This window comes from Varanus komodoensis, unplaced genomic scaffold, assembly GCF_004798865.1.
Source record: "Varanus komodoensis strain SLA01 unplaced genomic scaffold, ASM479886v1 scaffold1, whole genome shotgun sequence".
NCBI classification, from domain to species: domain Eukaryota; kingdom Metazoa; phylum Chordata; class Lepidosauria; order Squamata; family Varanidae; genus Varanus; species Varanus komodoensis.
The window spans coordinates 75,924,012-75,939,577 of NW_025335268.1; the positions used below are offsets into that span (position 1 = coordinate 75,924,012).

A 15,566-nucleotide genomic window follows, 5' to 3' on the forward strand; every position below is an offset into this window, starting at 1 on the left:
CGCCGCCGCCGCCGCCGCCAGGGCCGCCCGCGAGCCCGCACGGGCTGCCGGTCGCGCCGCAGCGGGGCGGCCGCCGCTCGCCTCGCCTCGCCGGCGCCGGCCGCCCTTGCTCCCGCCGCGCACTTCGCTTCGGATGGAGAGCGGCCGCGGCCGCCGCGCACTCCAGCCGGGCTAGCGGGAGAGGCCGCTCCCGCGCGACGCCAGCCGAAGGATGATGGTGGAGGATGAGCGCGCCCCATCATGAGGGTCCCGCGGCCGGCAAGCGCGCGCCACGCCTGGATCGCCGCCCCGCTCGCCCTGCTCTGCCTGGCGGCGCCGGCGTGGCTGGCGCGCTCGGCGGCGGCCGTGGCGGGGCCGCAGGGCTGCCCGGCCGCCTGCTCGTGCAGCAACCAGTCCAGCAAGGTGGTGTGCACGCGGCGCGGGCTGGCCGGGGTGCCGCCGGGCATCCCCCCCAACACGCGCCACCTGAACCTGATGGAGAACAACATCCGGATGGTGCAGGCGGACACCTTCCGCCACCTGCGCCACCTGGAGGTGCTGCAGCTGGGGCGCAACGCCATCCGGCAGATCGAGGTGGGCGCCTTCAACGGCCTGGCCAGCCTCAACACGCTGGAGCTGTTCGACAACTGGCTGACGGTGGTGCCCAGCGGGGCCTTCGAGTACCTCTCCAAGCTGCGGGAGCTCTGGCTGCGCAACAACCCCATCGAGAGCATCTCGTCCTACGCCTTCAACCGCGTCCCCTCCCTGCTCCGCCTGGACCTGGGCGAGCTCAAGAAGCTGAAGTACATCTCCGAGGGGGCTTTCGAGGGCTTGTACAACCTCAAGTACCTTAACCTGGGCATGTGCAACATCCGGGACATGCCCAACCTCACGCCCCTGGTGGGGCTGGAGGAGCTGGAGATGTCCGGGAACAACTTCCCCGCCATCAGGCCGGGCGCCTTCCACGGCCTGAAGTCGCTCAAGAAGCTGTGGATCATGAGCTCCCAGATCAGCCTGATCGAGCGCAACGCCTTCGACGACCTCGCCGCGCTGGTGGAGCTCAACCTGGCCCACAACAACCTCACCTCTCTGCCCCACGACCTCTTTGCCCCGCTGCGCTACCTGGTGGAGCTGCACCTGCACCACAACCCCTGGAACTGCGACTGCGACGTCCTGTGGCTCTCCTGGTGGCTGCGGGAGTACATCCCCACCAACTCGACCTGCTGCGGGCGCTGCCACGCGCCCGCGCACATGCGGGGCCGCTTCCTGGTGGAGGTGGACCAGGCGGCCTTCCAGTGCTCGGCGCCCTTCATCATGGACGCCCCCCGGGACCTGAACATCTCGGAGGGGAGAGTCGCCGAGCTCAAGTGCCGGACGCCCTCCATGTCCTCGGTGCGGTGGCTGCTGCCCAACGGGACGGTGCTGAGCCACGCGTCCAACCACCCGCGGATCTCCGTCCTCAACGACGGCACCCTGAACTTCTCCCAAGTTTTCCTCACGGACACGGGGGTTTACACGTGCATGGTCACTAACGTGGCAGGGAATTCCAACGCCTCGGCCTACCTCAACGTGAGCACGGCCGAACTCAACACTTCCAATTACAGCTTCTTCACCACGGTCACCGTGGAGACCACGGAGACGTCGCCCGAGAACGCCTTCCCCAAGTTCACCAAGCCGGTGCCGACGACGGCCACGGGGTACCAGCCGGCCTACACCACCACCACCACCGTGCTCATCCAGACCACCAAGACGCCCAAGCAGGACCCCGCGGCGGACGACGGCAAGGCGCAGACCAGCCTGGACGAGGTGATGCGCACCACCAAGATCATCATCGGCTGCTTCGTGGCGGTGACGCTGCTGGCGGCGGCCATGCTGATCGTCTTCTACAAACTTCGTAAAAGGCACCAGCAGCGGAGCACCGTGGCGGCCGCCAGGACCGTGGAGATAATCCAGGTGGACGAGGACCTCCCGGCCTCGGCAGCAGCGGCCTCCGCCGCCTCTCCGGCCACGGCGGCTGCAGCAGGTGAGGGGGCAGTCGTACTGCCGGCTATTCCTGACCACATTAACTATAACACGTACAAACCGTCCCATGGGGCCCACTGGACAGAAAACTGTTTGGGGAACTCGCTGCACCCCACAGTTACGACTATTGCGGAACCCTATATAATTCAGACCCACCCCAAGGAGAAAGTGCAGGAAACTCAAATCTGACTCCTCCCTCGAGAAATTATTGAAAAAATTGCAATACACAGAACAGAAGCATCAGACATCAACTTTTGTACAGAGAGGGAGGGGTGGGGGTGGGCAGGTTTTTTTCCTTGTATATGCTTATATATTAAGTCCTTGGGCTGAGATAAAAGAAGCAGATTATATTAAAAACATACAGAAAAGCCTATTTTCTAACTTGTAAGCTCTATTTAAAAGGAGGCAACAACTGCAAAGCCCCCCCTCCCCCCCGCCAAACAAAAGAGACAGAATCTGTCATTGTGACTTTCTCCAATAAGACCTACAAAACACAAAGACAAGGGGGAAGATCGGGAAAAATATTCCAAAACCAGGGAGTTGCAGGGGGTGGTGGGATCCGTCCTTTTTAGAAGATGTTGCTTAGAATGCAGTAAAAGCAACCCTGTTTCTATAGAGACGCTCTTTTCTTAAAGCCCTGGAAAAAGAAAATCCCATATTTACAGTTACCTTATTTACAAAAAAGAAAAAAAAAGGAAAAAAAGGGGGGGAGAAAAGGGGGGGAGCGTGCCAGGGGTTTGTACTGTGCCAAAACATTACAAATGCAATAAAAGGTCCTTTTTCTTTTCTTTCTAAAAAGACAATTACCAGAAGGGAGACAGATGTATCAAACGGCAGAAAAGGGGGGGCCAGCAGGGACCTGCCCCCCACGAGGGGGCGGGGGGCCCGGCGGCAGGCCTAAGGGCGGGGGGCACGGGCCACGGCGCCCACCTCCTCGGCCTAGGGGAGGGAGGGCTGCTGGCCGGCCGGCCGGCCGCTCCTCACTGCGCCACATTCCTCGGCTCCTCCACCTGCGGTGCGCGGCGGGCCGGCCGGTGGGTGGGTGGGAGGCGGCGCGGGCCAGGGGCTCCGGTCGCTCGGGGCTTTGCGGCCGGCGAGGGCGAGCTGACACCTGATTGTAGACCCGGGAGCCGTTTGCGCTCCGGGTCATTTCTTCCTTGACCGGGAGGCACAGGGAGGCAGGGCTGGTGCCGGGGGGCTGGGGGCTCCTGCCCGCTGGGCCTCCCTTCCCGGAGCCCCTCCATGGCCCCCTGTCCCAGGCAGCGGGGCCAGCGCAGGGAATGGCCCCGGAGCCCCGCTGTCCCCTGCCTCGGGATGCAATGAGAGGCCGCAGGAGGGACGGGGGGGGGGGGCTGGCCCGGCCTGGGGGGGGCGGGCTTGGAGAGAGTTGTCTCTTCGGGGCTGCTGAAACCATTCCGCTCCTGACTTGGGTTGCTCAGGACAGTGTCAGAGGGCTTGGAATCTTAGGGGATGGGGAGGGAACCATTCAAAAGCCAGAATTATCTGACTGTAAATCTGAGACAACTGTATTTTTGTATTTTAATAAATATTGTTAACTTTTTAAATAATGGAATGTCCCTAAAGGATTACACTGAATGCCATGACCGAGTTGGACGTGTGTGGGGGGAGGGGGGCAGAAAAGCACCACATTTGCAAAGGTTTGGGGATGCAGAAAATGGCCTACAAAGAGGGGCTTTTTGTGGGGGGATGCAAGCAAGAAGCCTAGAAGGATCATTTCAAAGACGTGTTTAATTTCTCCAGAACCATGTCAGGCCGGCTTTCCTGGAATCCGGAGCGCTAGCGGCAGCCCCCGCGTCCTCTCCGGCTAGTGCGGTGGCTGGGAGGGCCGACTGCCAGGCCTGGCGCCCATGGGGGGGGGGGGGGGGGGGGGCCGGCTTTCCGGCCCCCCCGCCCCCGGGGGGAGGGGGGGGGGGGGGGGGCAGCAGGCCACAGGCTGAGGCGGGGAGGGAGCGCTTGCAACCCCTCAGGGCGCTGAGCCCAGGACAGCCCGGCAGGGGCAGCCCCGCCATTCGGGAAGCAAGGGAAGCTCCCCCCCCCCCGCCCACCGGCCAGCAGCCCCCTGCTCCGTCTGCAGGGACCACGCTGCCCCTCCAGTGGACAGGGTCCCATCGCGGGAGAGCCCAGGGGTCGGAGGAGAACGGGGAGAGCCGGCAGCCCGGCAGGGGATGCGGGGAGGTGGGCGGGGGCCTCCGCTCAGCCCTGGCCTGCAGAAACCACTTCCCTGGGCACACGTGTACCCTGCTTCGGCCAGTGAAGCAGGGGGGGATCCCTGCACCAGCGCACCCTTTTCTGGGGGGGTGCTATTCCGGCCCCCACTGCTCCGTTCCCCTGCAGGCCCGCCGCAGAAGTCCCGGCCAGGAGCAGCTGCTGTGCCTCGGGACGCTCTGCTGGGGGGCATCCCACTGAAGCAGACTGGCCTGCCAGGAAGCACAGGGCCAGCCGCCCCCCACCCCCAGGGGCTGCCTCTTCCCCTTGCCACGGCCACCACCGGATTCCTCCAGGTCTGGGGCAGGCAGACGAGGCCTGCCCCAGCTGCACTACCACCGCCCTAGAGAGACTCAGCAAGGTCCCTGCTCCCACGCGGCAGCCACCTCCTCCGGCGCGGTGCCCGGCTCCTCTGCCCCCGGCAGCTTCTCCTGTGGCGGAGAGGCCCGGACCAGCCATGGGCCCCCGCCCCCACCCCTGCAGTGCCACAGAGCACGTGTGGGGCATGCGGCCCCACCCTGCCAGGTGCGCGGCCCCGGGCTCGGTGCTTAGGCCACTGTGCCTGGGGCAGTCCTCCGAGGCCAGCCAGCAGACGGCAGAGGCCTCTGGTCCGCCCCATGCAAGCGCTCCGGGCCCCACGCGAGCACTTGCCGAGCCAGCACACGGGAGCCCTCTGCCCTCCAAGTACCCGCCCGCCCCACACAGGGCTGAGAGCTGGAGGGACGGCCTCCCCGAGGGGCTCCCCACGTGCTGCCGTTCCCTGCCCCAAGCGAGGCGCATCTGGAGCACCCCGACGAGCACCGGGACCGCAGTCACAACGGTCCAGTCGGCATCGCAGGGCGAGCCACACGCGCGGCCAGCTGTGCCGAGGTCGCCTCTTCTCACACTCGGACCTGCAGTCGAGACCCACCCTTAAGTCAGGAGCTGAAGGGCGGGCTTGGCAGGCAGGCTGGTGCCGTGCCGCGCCCCGGGCAGAACCGGGCCACAGAAAGGGGGCAAAGGCAACGTAAGGGGGGTGCTGCCAGGGACTGCGCTTGCGTGGTGTGGGGGGGAGGGAAGCACAAGCTGGGGGGCTCGAGCAGCCCAGGATGCCTCCCCCGGGGCGGGAGGCCGCCCCAGAGAGGAGAGCGCCTGCCCGCTGGGCCTCCGCACTCTCCACACCTCCACCTGGAGCCCCCAGCCCTTTTGGCTGCCCTGCCTGTTCGCCTACCCAAGGGCTCCCTGCAGCTCCACTTCCCGCCTCTGTTTCGGCTCCATCCCGGCCTTGCTGCTGCCCTTTCTGGTCTTCCGTTCCCCAGCACCCCAAACCAGCAAGGGGGCCGCCCCATAGCCCCGCCGCAGCAGCTGCCTTCAAGGCCAGCCTCGCTCTGGGTCGAAGGGAGTGGCCTCGGCAGGAGCCCCGAGCAGCGGCTGCCCGGGGGTCCCACGGGGCCCGTCCCGCCTCCCTGGGGAGCCCACAGACACGACCCTGGACCCACAGCACACGAACGGAGGGCCCGGCCACACCCTCGGTGGCAGGACGTGGCGCAACGGCAAAGACGCGAGGAAGACGTGTGGGGGGGGGCGGCCACGCTCCTCACGCCCCTGGCTTTCAAACGGGCTCACTGTGACAACGACGAGCGCATGCCTTCATCCTGAGATGCTTTCATGGGCCACAATGCAGGCGGGGAATCCCAAGGACGGCTTCAGCTGCCCATGCAAGGCGCATGGTTGGGAAATGCTTCGCCCAGGATAAATGCGCAGCCAGGGAGCAGAGCCAGCCGCCCTCCGGGGGGGGGGGGGCACCTGGCAGTTCTCATGTCCTGTCACGAAGCCCTGATTTGGGGGGCTGTGCTATTAGCATCACTACCTTGTAGGGTCCCCTTGTGCAAACTTGCTCCACAGTCACATCTACCAAAGAATTAAAGCAACCTGTGCAGGAAAAATGGGATTGGAGTGTGTGTTCACATGGTGGGGGGGGGGGGGGAGGAGGGGGGGGAAAGGGGGGTTCTGGGAAGGCAACTCAGAGTCCTCCCAGGGGCTTGTGGGGGGCTGAGGGTGACAGGCTCAGAGGAGCCAGGGCAGGGGTGCCTGGAGGACAGCTCGAGCAGGGCCCGAAGGCCACGCTGCACCCGGGGCAGCATCCCTGGGCCTGCACCTGCCGTGTCTCCGGGGTTCCCGCAGCTCCTCCTGCCCATCCTCCCCGGTGCCTTTCCTCATTTCACGAGCTCAGATGTGCCAGCCCATCCCTGTGTTAAAGATGGCGGCCAGCACCTCCTCCTGCGGCAGCAGGTTCCTCCGGCAGCGCTCTGTCCCAGGCCTCCCACCCACCCGCCTCAAGGGACAACCTGCGCTCGAGTGCCTGGGAGGGGGAGCAAATGCCCCCAGTTCCTCCACACAAGGCCCCGTCCCCCGTCCTGCCTCCCTCCCAAGCTGGACAGCCCCGGCGGTCGCAGCCTCTCCTCACAGGGAGCGGCCCCAGCCCCAGCCCCAGCGCCCTCTTTGCCTTTCTCCGTGCCCTTTTCCAGGTAAGGCATCCAAGTGGTGCCCACGGAGGATTGTGGGAGGGGTGGGACCTCCGTGGGGCTGTGCCGTTCCATCCTCGCCGTGCCTCCGGGGGAGCCTCATCTGCCACAGCACCATCGAGGTTCCGGCCACCGCCGCCCGAGATCCCTTCCCGGCTCAGTCCCTGCCCGCACTGCTGCTACTGAACTAGCCCCTGCTGAGGGGGCCAGCGGGCCGCTCCCCCTCAAGCGCCCCATTCTGGAAAGGGATCCCGGCTCTGGGTGGAACAAGATTCAAGCCCCGGGCCAGGCCTGGGGAAGTGCGGCCAGGCGGGGAGCCGCTGAAAGCTGCCCCGGTGGCTTCGCATGCGGGGAGGATCCTGCGAAGGGCCGGCCCGCCTGGCAAGCCCTTCGGATGCGGGGCAGTGCTGCCCAGGGGGGGAGCATCCCAGGCACTCGCTCCATTTCCCCACGTCTGGAACTTTCTCAGGAACAAATCCTGCCAGGCGACTCTAATTCCACTTTTTGACTGGGCACCCTCCCAAGTGGACTATGGGAAGCTGTGCACACGATCTGCCTTGACGTTAGCAAAGCCTTCGACAAAGTGCCCCACGACATCCTGAAGACCAGCCTGGCACAAAGCGGGCTCGCGGGGGCAGCCACCCGGCGGACCCACAGTCGGCTGCAACCCGGGACTCCAAGAGCGCTCGTCAGTGGCACGCTCTCAAACTGGGGGAGGCGAAAAGCGGGGTCCTGGGACTGTCCCCCATCCACATTTTTGTTAATGATTTAGATGAGGAAGTACAAGGAGAGAAAATTAAATTTGCAGAGAACACTACACTGGGTAGAAGAGCAAATACCCTGGAAGACAAAGACAAGACAGAGGCTGATCCCGATGGGCTGCAATGCTGGGCAGGGAGCCGCAGGGCGGAATTCAGCGGGACAAATGCCACGTCCTCCACTTGGAAAAGGAGCCAAAAGAATCGCGCCAGTTCCCCTGGGCTCAGCACTGGGCGGACCTCACCTGGAGCCCTGAGCCCAGTCCGAAGCTTTAAAAAGAAGCAGAAGAGCCAGGCAGGGCCAGAGGAGGGCGGCGAGGCTGCTGTGGGGCTGGAGGCAGAGCCGAGGAGGGATTGAGAGAACTGGGCACGTTCCAGCTCAAGAGCACCAGGGGATTCAGTGAGAGCCCCCCACAGCTGCCCCGAAGAGGGAGGGCAAGGCCCCGACTCCCGCATTTCACAGTGCAGGACACGGAATAACGGAGCCGAAAGCAGCCAGAAAGAATCTCCTCACGGCCAGAGCCGTGTGACAGCAGAACCGATTACCTGGGGAAGTTGCGGGTTCTCCACTAAAGTCATGCAAAAGCCTCGGCCATGAGGAAGGCTGCAACTGGGAGGGCTGCACGGAGCGGGGTGGGGAGCCCCCCATTCCATGCACTGTGTGAAAGGCGAGGGTTGCGGGGGAGCCGTGTGGCCGCATGCGCTGCGAGAAGCCCGCCACTGCCCTCCTCCTGGGGGCGGGACGGCGCAGGCAGAGGAGCCTCACTGGGGGGGCGGCAGTGAGGAAGGTCTCCGGCCGAGCGCCTCTCCCGGCATGCCATCGCAGGGGACGGGGCCTCCGATTCCCTCTTTCGGTTCACATCCCACTGCTTCTTATACCAGACGCGAGCTGCTCAAGCCACTCTCCTCCTCCTGCACTCAGCCTCTTCCCCACGGCACCGACCCCGCGAAGCAGGCTGGGCCGCGAGTGCGACCAGCCCCACGTGCCCCAGCTGGCTGCATGGCTGGCGGGGACCGGAGCCCAGACGCTGCGCCCCAGTCCTGCGCTTTTACTGATCACAAATCCCGCCCGTGTGCCCGGGAGAAGGCACAGCACAGAGCGGGCTCTGGTCCAGCTGCACTGGGGGAGCTGCCCAGGGCGCCCTCCGGTCCCGCTGGGATGGAGGAGCTTCGATCGTCGCAGCGGCGCAAGGTGGACAAGCCGCGTGGCCCGGCGCATGCCCCCGCTCGATTCGCGCCCCTCCCGGCCCACACGACATCTGGCCGGGGGACTTGCACCCGGGCCCAGGAGGCATCAGCTCCTTGCCGGGGGCTGTGGCAAGGCCACTCCTCAAATGCCTCAGGGGCCGCTGCCGATTCCAGGCCGGGGGCAAACATCCCGTGCTGGGGCGCGGTGCTGGGGTGGGGGGCGGCCGAGCAGTGCAGGCACTCCGGGATGGCACGGATCCTCCAGATCCCTTGCCACCGGGTTTCGGGCCCGGAGGCTGCCTCGGTGGCTGCGTGGGGCAGAGGACCCTTGCTGGGAGAGGGGCAGGGCGTGGCCCTTGCGGTTCTCCTGGGCCTTCCCGCAGCTTCCGACTCCGCCGACCATGGTGTCCTTCTGGACAGGCTGGCTGGGCGGGCGCTGGGGCACTGACCTGCAGGTTCTGCTCCTACCTGGCCAGCCACCTCCAGATGGCGGTGCTGGGGGAGACACAGAAACAGCGCGAGTCAGGAGGGGCCTCCCGGGCCATCTAGTCTGACCCCCAGCTCCAGCCGGCTCCACTCACGACATGCCCACCATGTGCCTGTCCAGCCTGGCCTTGACCGTTGTTCTGCCCCATGGTGATTAAGCTATGGGGTTCTTCAGGGCTCTGCACTGTCCCCCGTGCTGTTTAGCGTACACATGAAGCTGGGAAAGGTCATTCAGAGGTGAGGCCTGTGTACTCTGAGGACACCCGGCTCCACATCTCCTTCTCAGGCAACCCAGTGAGGCGGTTTCCCTTCTGAGTCGCTGCCAGAGCTCGAGGATGGGCAGGACGTGGGCCGACAAACTGAAGCTGAGACCAGGTAAGACGGGGGGCTGTTGGTGGGCGGTGGGCCTCCCACACGTCCTGGAGGGGCTGCACTCCCGCTGAAGGACAGGGTCCACGGCTCGGGTGTACTCCTGGGCCCAAAAGCATCCCTTGAGCCTCAGGGGGACTCGGTGGCCCTCCCGGGACAGGCAGAGCCTCGCCACGGCCGCCCGCGCTCTGGCAACCTCGGGACTGGACTGCTGCAAGGCTCTCGACGTGAGGCTGCCCTTCAGACGGTCCAGACATTTGAGCCGGTTCGGAACTGCTCAGCTGCTCCCCGGCGCCCACTCAAAGCCTCCCCAGAACGCCAAGCCCAGCAGGCTCCACGTGGGCACCCAACGGGAACCAGATGGCAGCGACTGGCGGCCAGTGGGTCGAACGGCACAAGGGCTGGCGAACGGAGGTGAGGCGGCCGCACCGGCCAGCCTGGGCCTTGCCGAGAACAGCAGAGCCGAGGGCACTGGCTGGAGCGCTCCTGGCCGGATGAGGACTCCCCTGCGGAGCAGGAGCAGGGGGTGCCAGCGGAAGAAGGAGGGGAGCAGGACCGCCTGCACCCGAGCCCAGACGGGTTCTCGAGCAGCGGTCCTCGCCAAGGGCAGCCCCCCAGCGGCTACAGCCGTCCTGCCTTTGCTTCAGGCTCCACAGCGCCCCACCCCTACTGGGCCCAGTCCACCTGAAGCATCTGCGCTCCAGGAACCGGCCAGCTATGCTGGGCCGGGGGGACTTTTCTCCCGGGTCCCCGGCTGGGATGCTCCTCAAGGGTCAGCGAAGGAGGGAGGCAGTGGCTGGCAGCGCTGGGCCCACGGAGGCTTCACTGGCCTCCTTCGGATCGGCGTCCAAGTGGTCAAGGACTGGGGGGGGGGGGGGAAAAGGGGCTTTTTTCTTGTTCCCTTTTGGGGGGGGGGGGGGGCCCCCCCCCCCCCACCCCCCCCCCCGGGTTGTGGGTTTGGGCTGGGCACTGGTGCGCGGCCCCCCCCCCCCCCCCAAAATGGCAGGGCACAGGCTGGGCACACAAAAGCACAACACAAAGGGGCAGTGAGACCCCCACCAGCCGGGGCAGGCGGCCTGGCCAGCCCACCACTCACCCCCCTCCTGCCACTGGGTCACAGAGCAGGGCTCTCTCGTAGGGAGGAGATCGCAGCCCTCGGGCACGGGGCGGAAGGGTGAGCCCGGAAACAGAACGCCAGCAGCAGCCTCGGGGGCTCGCCCCACAGGCTTCTGGAGCACCCACAGGGCCCCCGGGGGCCAGCCCCCCAGGTTGTTATGGGCACGCAGCCGCCAGGCCGGGGCCCGGAGCATGGGGGCCGGATCCTTAGGCAGGGAGGCAGCACCTGGGCGTCCCCAGGCGAGGGGGCTGTGAAGGGGGCTCCACGCAGGGGCCCGGGCGGCAAGCTGCTCTGCCCGGTGGCTGGGTGGGGGCAGTGGGGGAGCAGGGGCTGGCGCCGGATGGAGACCCCACTCCCGCAGGCTGCATCCTGCAGGGCGGAGGGCAGGGAGAGGTTCCCCCGAGGCTTGGCTTGGATGGGCCGCCCAAGCACAGGTTGTGGATGCTGCTACGTTGGGGGGGGTCGAGGGAGCCCTCCCCACTGCTCCTGGGAAGGGGCAGCCGGGGATGGTCCGGCTTAGCAGCCAGGGGGTGCACCTGCCCCCGCCCCGCTGCTGGGCATTCCAGGGGCCGCTTGCTCCGCAGGCGCCGGCCACCAAACGTGGGACTCCGGCCTCCACCGCCCCGTCGACGCAACGAGGCGGCTCAATTACCAGCAGCACAAATATTAGCACACAGACACTTCACACGCCGGCTGCTCAGAGCGCGAGCCTCCACGCGTCCTGAAAACACAAGCATGCCACGCTAATTAGCCACTAATGAGCGCCAGGCCCGCTTCACTCCCAGGCCTGCTGCACTGGCGCACTGGGCTGGCGACAGGGAGCAGTGGAGGCCCCCTGGGGGGGTGCGCAAGGGCGGGGGCCGGGAAGGGGGGCCAGGGCAGGTGGGCTGCATGGGGAGGCACCCCCCTGCCTTGCCCCAGCCCGGGGGCAGGTCCAGGCAAAGTGCCTCCCCCACAGAGCTGCACCGCTCAGTCCCCGGCTGGCCCGAGGGCAGGCCATGCTCTGGCTCCCTGGGGCAGGCACGAGCGGCGCCCTTCCTGGACTGGCTCGGAGCAGTGGCAGTCCCGGAAGGGGCCAGACCCTTCCGCCCCCACCCTCCGGCCCCTGGCCCCACCAACGCAAGGGCCCGTCGGCCTCCCCTCCTGCGGCCTCCAGCCCCCCGCTCGGCCGGCAGGCAGCTCCCAGCAAGGCCTCCAGCTTGCGTCCTCCCCCATTCCAGAATCTGCATCCCCTCGGGCTGCCACGGGGGTCCGGGGCTCTCGGCAGGGTCCGGGGCTGTTAATATTATTGGATTTTATCTGGCCAGGGCGGCTTATTTTATACTGTATTTTTGTATTTTTAATTTCATGTTTATATTTTTGATTTATATTATAATTATTTTAACTTATTGTTGTAAGCCGCCCCGAGGCTTCGGCGAATGGGGCGGCATAAAAATGTTTTAATCAATAATAAATAAATAATAAATAAGAGGCAAGCCGCGGCTCCCGAGAGGAACGGCGCTTTCCGCGGCTCCCGCGGCTGGCAGGCGGAGGGGGCATTCTGCAGAACAAGCCACGCCAGCCGATCTGCCGATTTGCATAAACCAGGCAGGTAAAAAAATCCGGCTTACGTCAGTGCAGAAACCAGACTACCGTTCGGAGGCGCTTCCCGGAGGCACGGAAGGGAGGCCGCTCTGCTCCGCCCTTTCCACAAAGGCATGAGAAGGGCCCACGCAAACACGCACCACGCTGCCCACGAGCCACAGCTGGATCTAATCACAGAGTGATGGGTGGGGAGGGAAAGCAACGCCCTTCTCCCCCTCCCGGGACAGGCCCTGCCCTCCCGGCCCCTCGAGCCAGGCGCGTGGCCTCGCCTGCGGGGTGGCGAGTCTGCCGCCGCCGGGACATGGCTCGGAGGGGCATCTCTGCTGCCAGGGAAGGGCGGCCTGCTAGCCCCGCTCCAGGCCTCCGTCGCCTGCCAGAGGCAGGCTCTGCTCCCGGCAGGCCCCCGGCAGCAGAGGGCGAGTGCCCACCCTGGGCACACCGGGCTCTCACCACCTCCCCCCCTCGTGCGGCGGGCAGGCCTGGATGCTCTCCCGCCAATGGCAGCTGGCCAGGTGGCTCGCCAGAGGCCCCGTGGCTCTCGGCAGGGCGAGGGCGCATGCTCTCCGCACCAGCCTGGGTTCTGTCGGGGGGGGGGCTGCTCTGAGCCAGGCAGGCGGCTGCAGGGGGGCCTGGAACGCCGGGCAGGCTGAGCCCCCACAGCTTCCCCTCTTCCCAGAGCCAGCCTCCACCCCGACTCAGGGGGGCCCGTCGCTCAAGAGCCTGGTGCGGGCCTGGCCGGCACAGAGCGGGACAGTGTGCCCGGGGCGCGTGGGCGGGCTGGCTTCATGCCGCTCTCTGCACTGCCCCGCGCACGGCCGGACTCCAGCGTGCGTGCGTGCGCGCATGACACGCCTGCCATTGGCTCCAGGCACAGAAGTGCCACGGACGCTGGCGGAAGGGAAGGGCCGGCCCGCTGCACACACACAGCTCCCTGCGGTGGCGGCGGCCGGAGGGTGCTCCGCGATGCGCAGACGCTCCCGCTCTTGCAGAGGGAGCTCGTCCTCAGGCAGATGGGTGGGGGGCTCCGTGGCACGGAACGAGGCAGCCCCCCCGGCAGCTGGACCGAGCCATGCCTTTTGCTGACGAGGCTGCGGTGGCACTCGGGCTCCGCTGCGGGGTGACACATCAAGAGACGTTCACGTCAAAGCGGTGCCACGACTCCCTCCGAGGAAGCAGGCAGCCCGAGCGGGGCGGGGGCAGCACCGGAGCGCCCCCGGCCGTGGGTCCCAGCGCCGGCCTTTGGTGCCCTGCCCCCACAGCCTCGGTGGCCTGCCTGGTGCGCCGGCACTGGCCACCGCGCTCTCTCGGGATCCGGCCTCGGCAGGCGGAAGAATGGGAAGCAGCAGCCAAGCGAGCCGGAGGAGCAGCCAGAGCGGCTGGCGAAAACCGGCGGACGTTGTGCCGTGGCCGGTTGCAAAGCAGACACCTGGGCCACGGAGCCACTGTCCACGTGGCCGTCGAGGGGCGCTCTCCCCTCCGAGCTGGTGGCAGCCACATGCGATCCGGGCACCTCCGTGCAGGGGCAGCTGCAGCCCTGGCACAGAAGGCTGGTTTCTGAGCCAAGGCAGGCGTGTGCTGACCCTTCCTTGCCAAAACGCTGCTCTGTCAGCCCTCCGTTTCGGAGGCAGGGAAGCCCCAGAGGGCCCATCTTGGGTCCAGGTCGCCCAGGTCCAGACCTCCGGACGCCGCTCAGCCACCCGCACCCAGAGGAGCAACTGCGCGGCAGGACGCCAAGCGAGAGCGGTGCCCCACGCCGGGAAAAGTGCTCCGCTCGGGCACGGCGAGGCCCCCGGGCAGCGCCCGCGGGATCCCAGACGGCGGGGCCATCGAAGCCCCGCCTGGCGCAGAGACCCAGCTCGTGGCCTCCTCCGCCGAGCGGCCTCAATGGTCCTGCCCGATTCCTCCAGGCTCTGGTGCCCTCGGGCAGTGCCATTCCCCTGACCCCAGCCGGGGCGGCCTAGAGCGCTCTGGACGGGGCTGCAGGGCCAGCCCGGCCAACATCCGGCTTTGGGGGTGGGGAGGGCAGCCAAGAGCGGCTGGGGCAAGAAGCCCACCCATTTGGCAGCCTGCCTCACCCCCCGCACCGCTGCCGGGACCTTCCCTCCCTGCACCGTGTCCAGCGGGATCTGCGCAGCCCAGCTCAGACAGACGACGGGATGCCCAGACAGCCCGGGGCAGGAGGCAGCCGCTGTCTTGCCCCGGGGAGCGCCCACGGCGTAGCCCGGCCCCCTCCCCTAAGCCCCCCAATCCACCAGGTGTTCTGGGGCTCCCATCCTGGGCGGGGAGGGCGGGAGGATGCACATGCGCAGCCAGCTGCCGCGCGGGGTGGCCGGACGGCCCGCCAAGCCTCCTCCTCCGAGCCCCGGTGGTGCCCGCGAGCCCTGCAGCACGAGCCACAGAGCTGGGCAGCAAGCGCGGCCTGCCGTGGAGGCGGCAGCACAGCCCCCCCCCGCCCCGAGGCTGCTGGGCCCAGGCCAGGAGCTGGTCAACTGTGCATAAGTGGTTATGTAAGGGGGGGAGGGCCGCGTGCCATTCCTCTCCCCCACAGGGCTGGCTTGCGAGCGGCGGCTCCGTCAGCGCAGGGCGCCCGCCACGCAGAGGCGGCACTTGCTCCCGGGGTGGCTCCGGCAGGGTGTGCCACGGAGCTCGAGGAAGCAGCGTTCCCGGGACTCACTCATGCCGGAGGCAGACCCGCGGCCAGCAGGCGACGCGGGGGGAGGAGCGCGGCTGCATCCCCGCCCTGGCCGGCCCGGGCGATGACGACCCCCCAGGGCTCGGGGATCGGAGGGGGCAGCGAGCCTGCCCCACCTGAGGGCCAAGCGGGACCCTGGGTGCCTCCAGGCCCGCCCCAACCATCAGGGGGGCCGGGGGGCAGCAACGCAGCCAGCCCCAACCTGGGGGGCGCTCGGGGTGCTTGGCTCGGGGCTGCAGCAGGCTCTGGCAAGCAGCAGCTTTGGGCTCCGTGGGGAGGCAGGAGGCCGGGCCAGGCTGGCACCGCATGCCCGAAAGGCCAAGCAGTCAGGTGGGAGCCCGCAACCGTGCAGGCTGCCTCAGGCCGTGGCGTGCCGTGGCGGACGGGGACGGGGGCCCAGCCTGGGCGGCCCTCTGAGTGGGACGGTGTGAGCTGGCGTCAGACATCAGCTGAGGCTGGCCCCCGTGGCCTTCTCCCCGCTTCGCTCAGAGCCGCCAGGGCGGCACTGCCTCACCCTGCCGAGCTTCCGCTGCCACGGGGGTGCTTTGGAGTACTGCCTGTGGCTGCCCATCCTGTCCCGCTGAATCGCCCCCGGCCCGCCTGGGTGCAGGGCCCCCGCTGGCACAACCGCCTCGGCTCAG

General features: G+C 67.2%; 2 protein-coding genes across 2 annotated transcripts in view; one reads left to right on the forward strand and one right to left on the reverse strand.

Annotated features, from left to right (window-relative positions):
* SND1 (staphylococcal nuclease and tudor domain containing 1) overlaps positions 1-15,566 on the reverse strand; it is a 143,750-nt gene that overhangs the window by 22,168 nt on the left and 106,016 nt on the right. The gene's annotated exons all lie outside the window — the stretch shown is intronic.
* LRRC4 (leucine rich repeat containing 4) lies at positions 241-2,239 on the forward strand. The gene has a single exon (XM_044449583.1). The coding sequence runs from the start codon at positions 241-243 to the stop codon at positions 2,188-2,190; it is 1,950 nt and encodes a 649-aa protein (XP_044305518.1). The 3' UTR covers positions 2,191-2,239.

What these genes read in the sequence shown, in the direction of transcription:
- LRRC4 (XM_044449583.1), top strand. Translation starts at nt 241, where the DNA reads ATGAGGGTCCCGCGGCCGGCAAGCGCGCGCCACGCCTGGATCGCCGCC.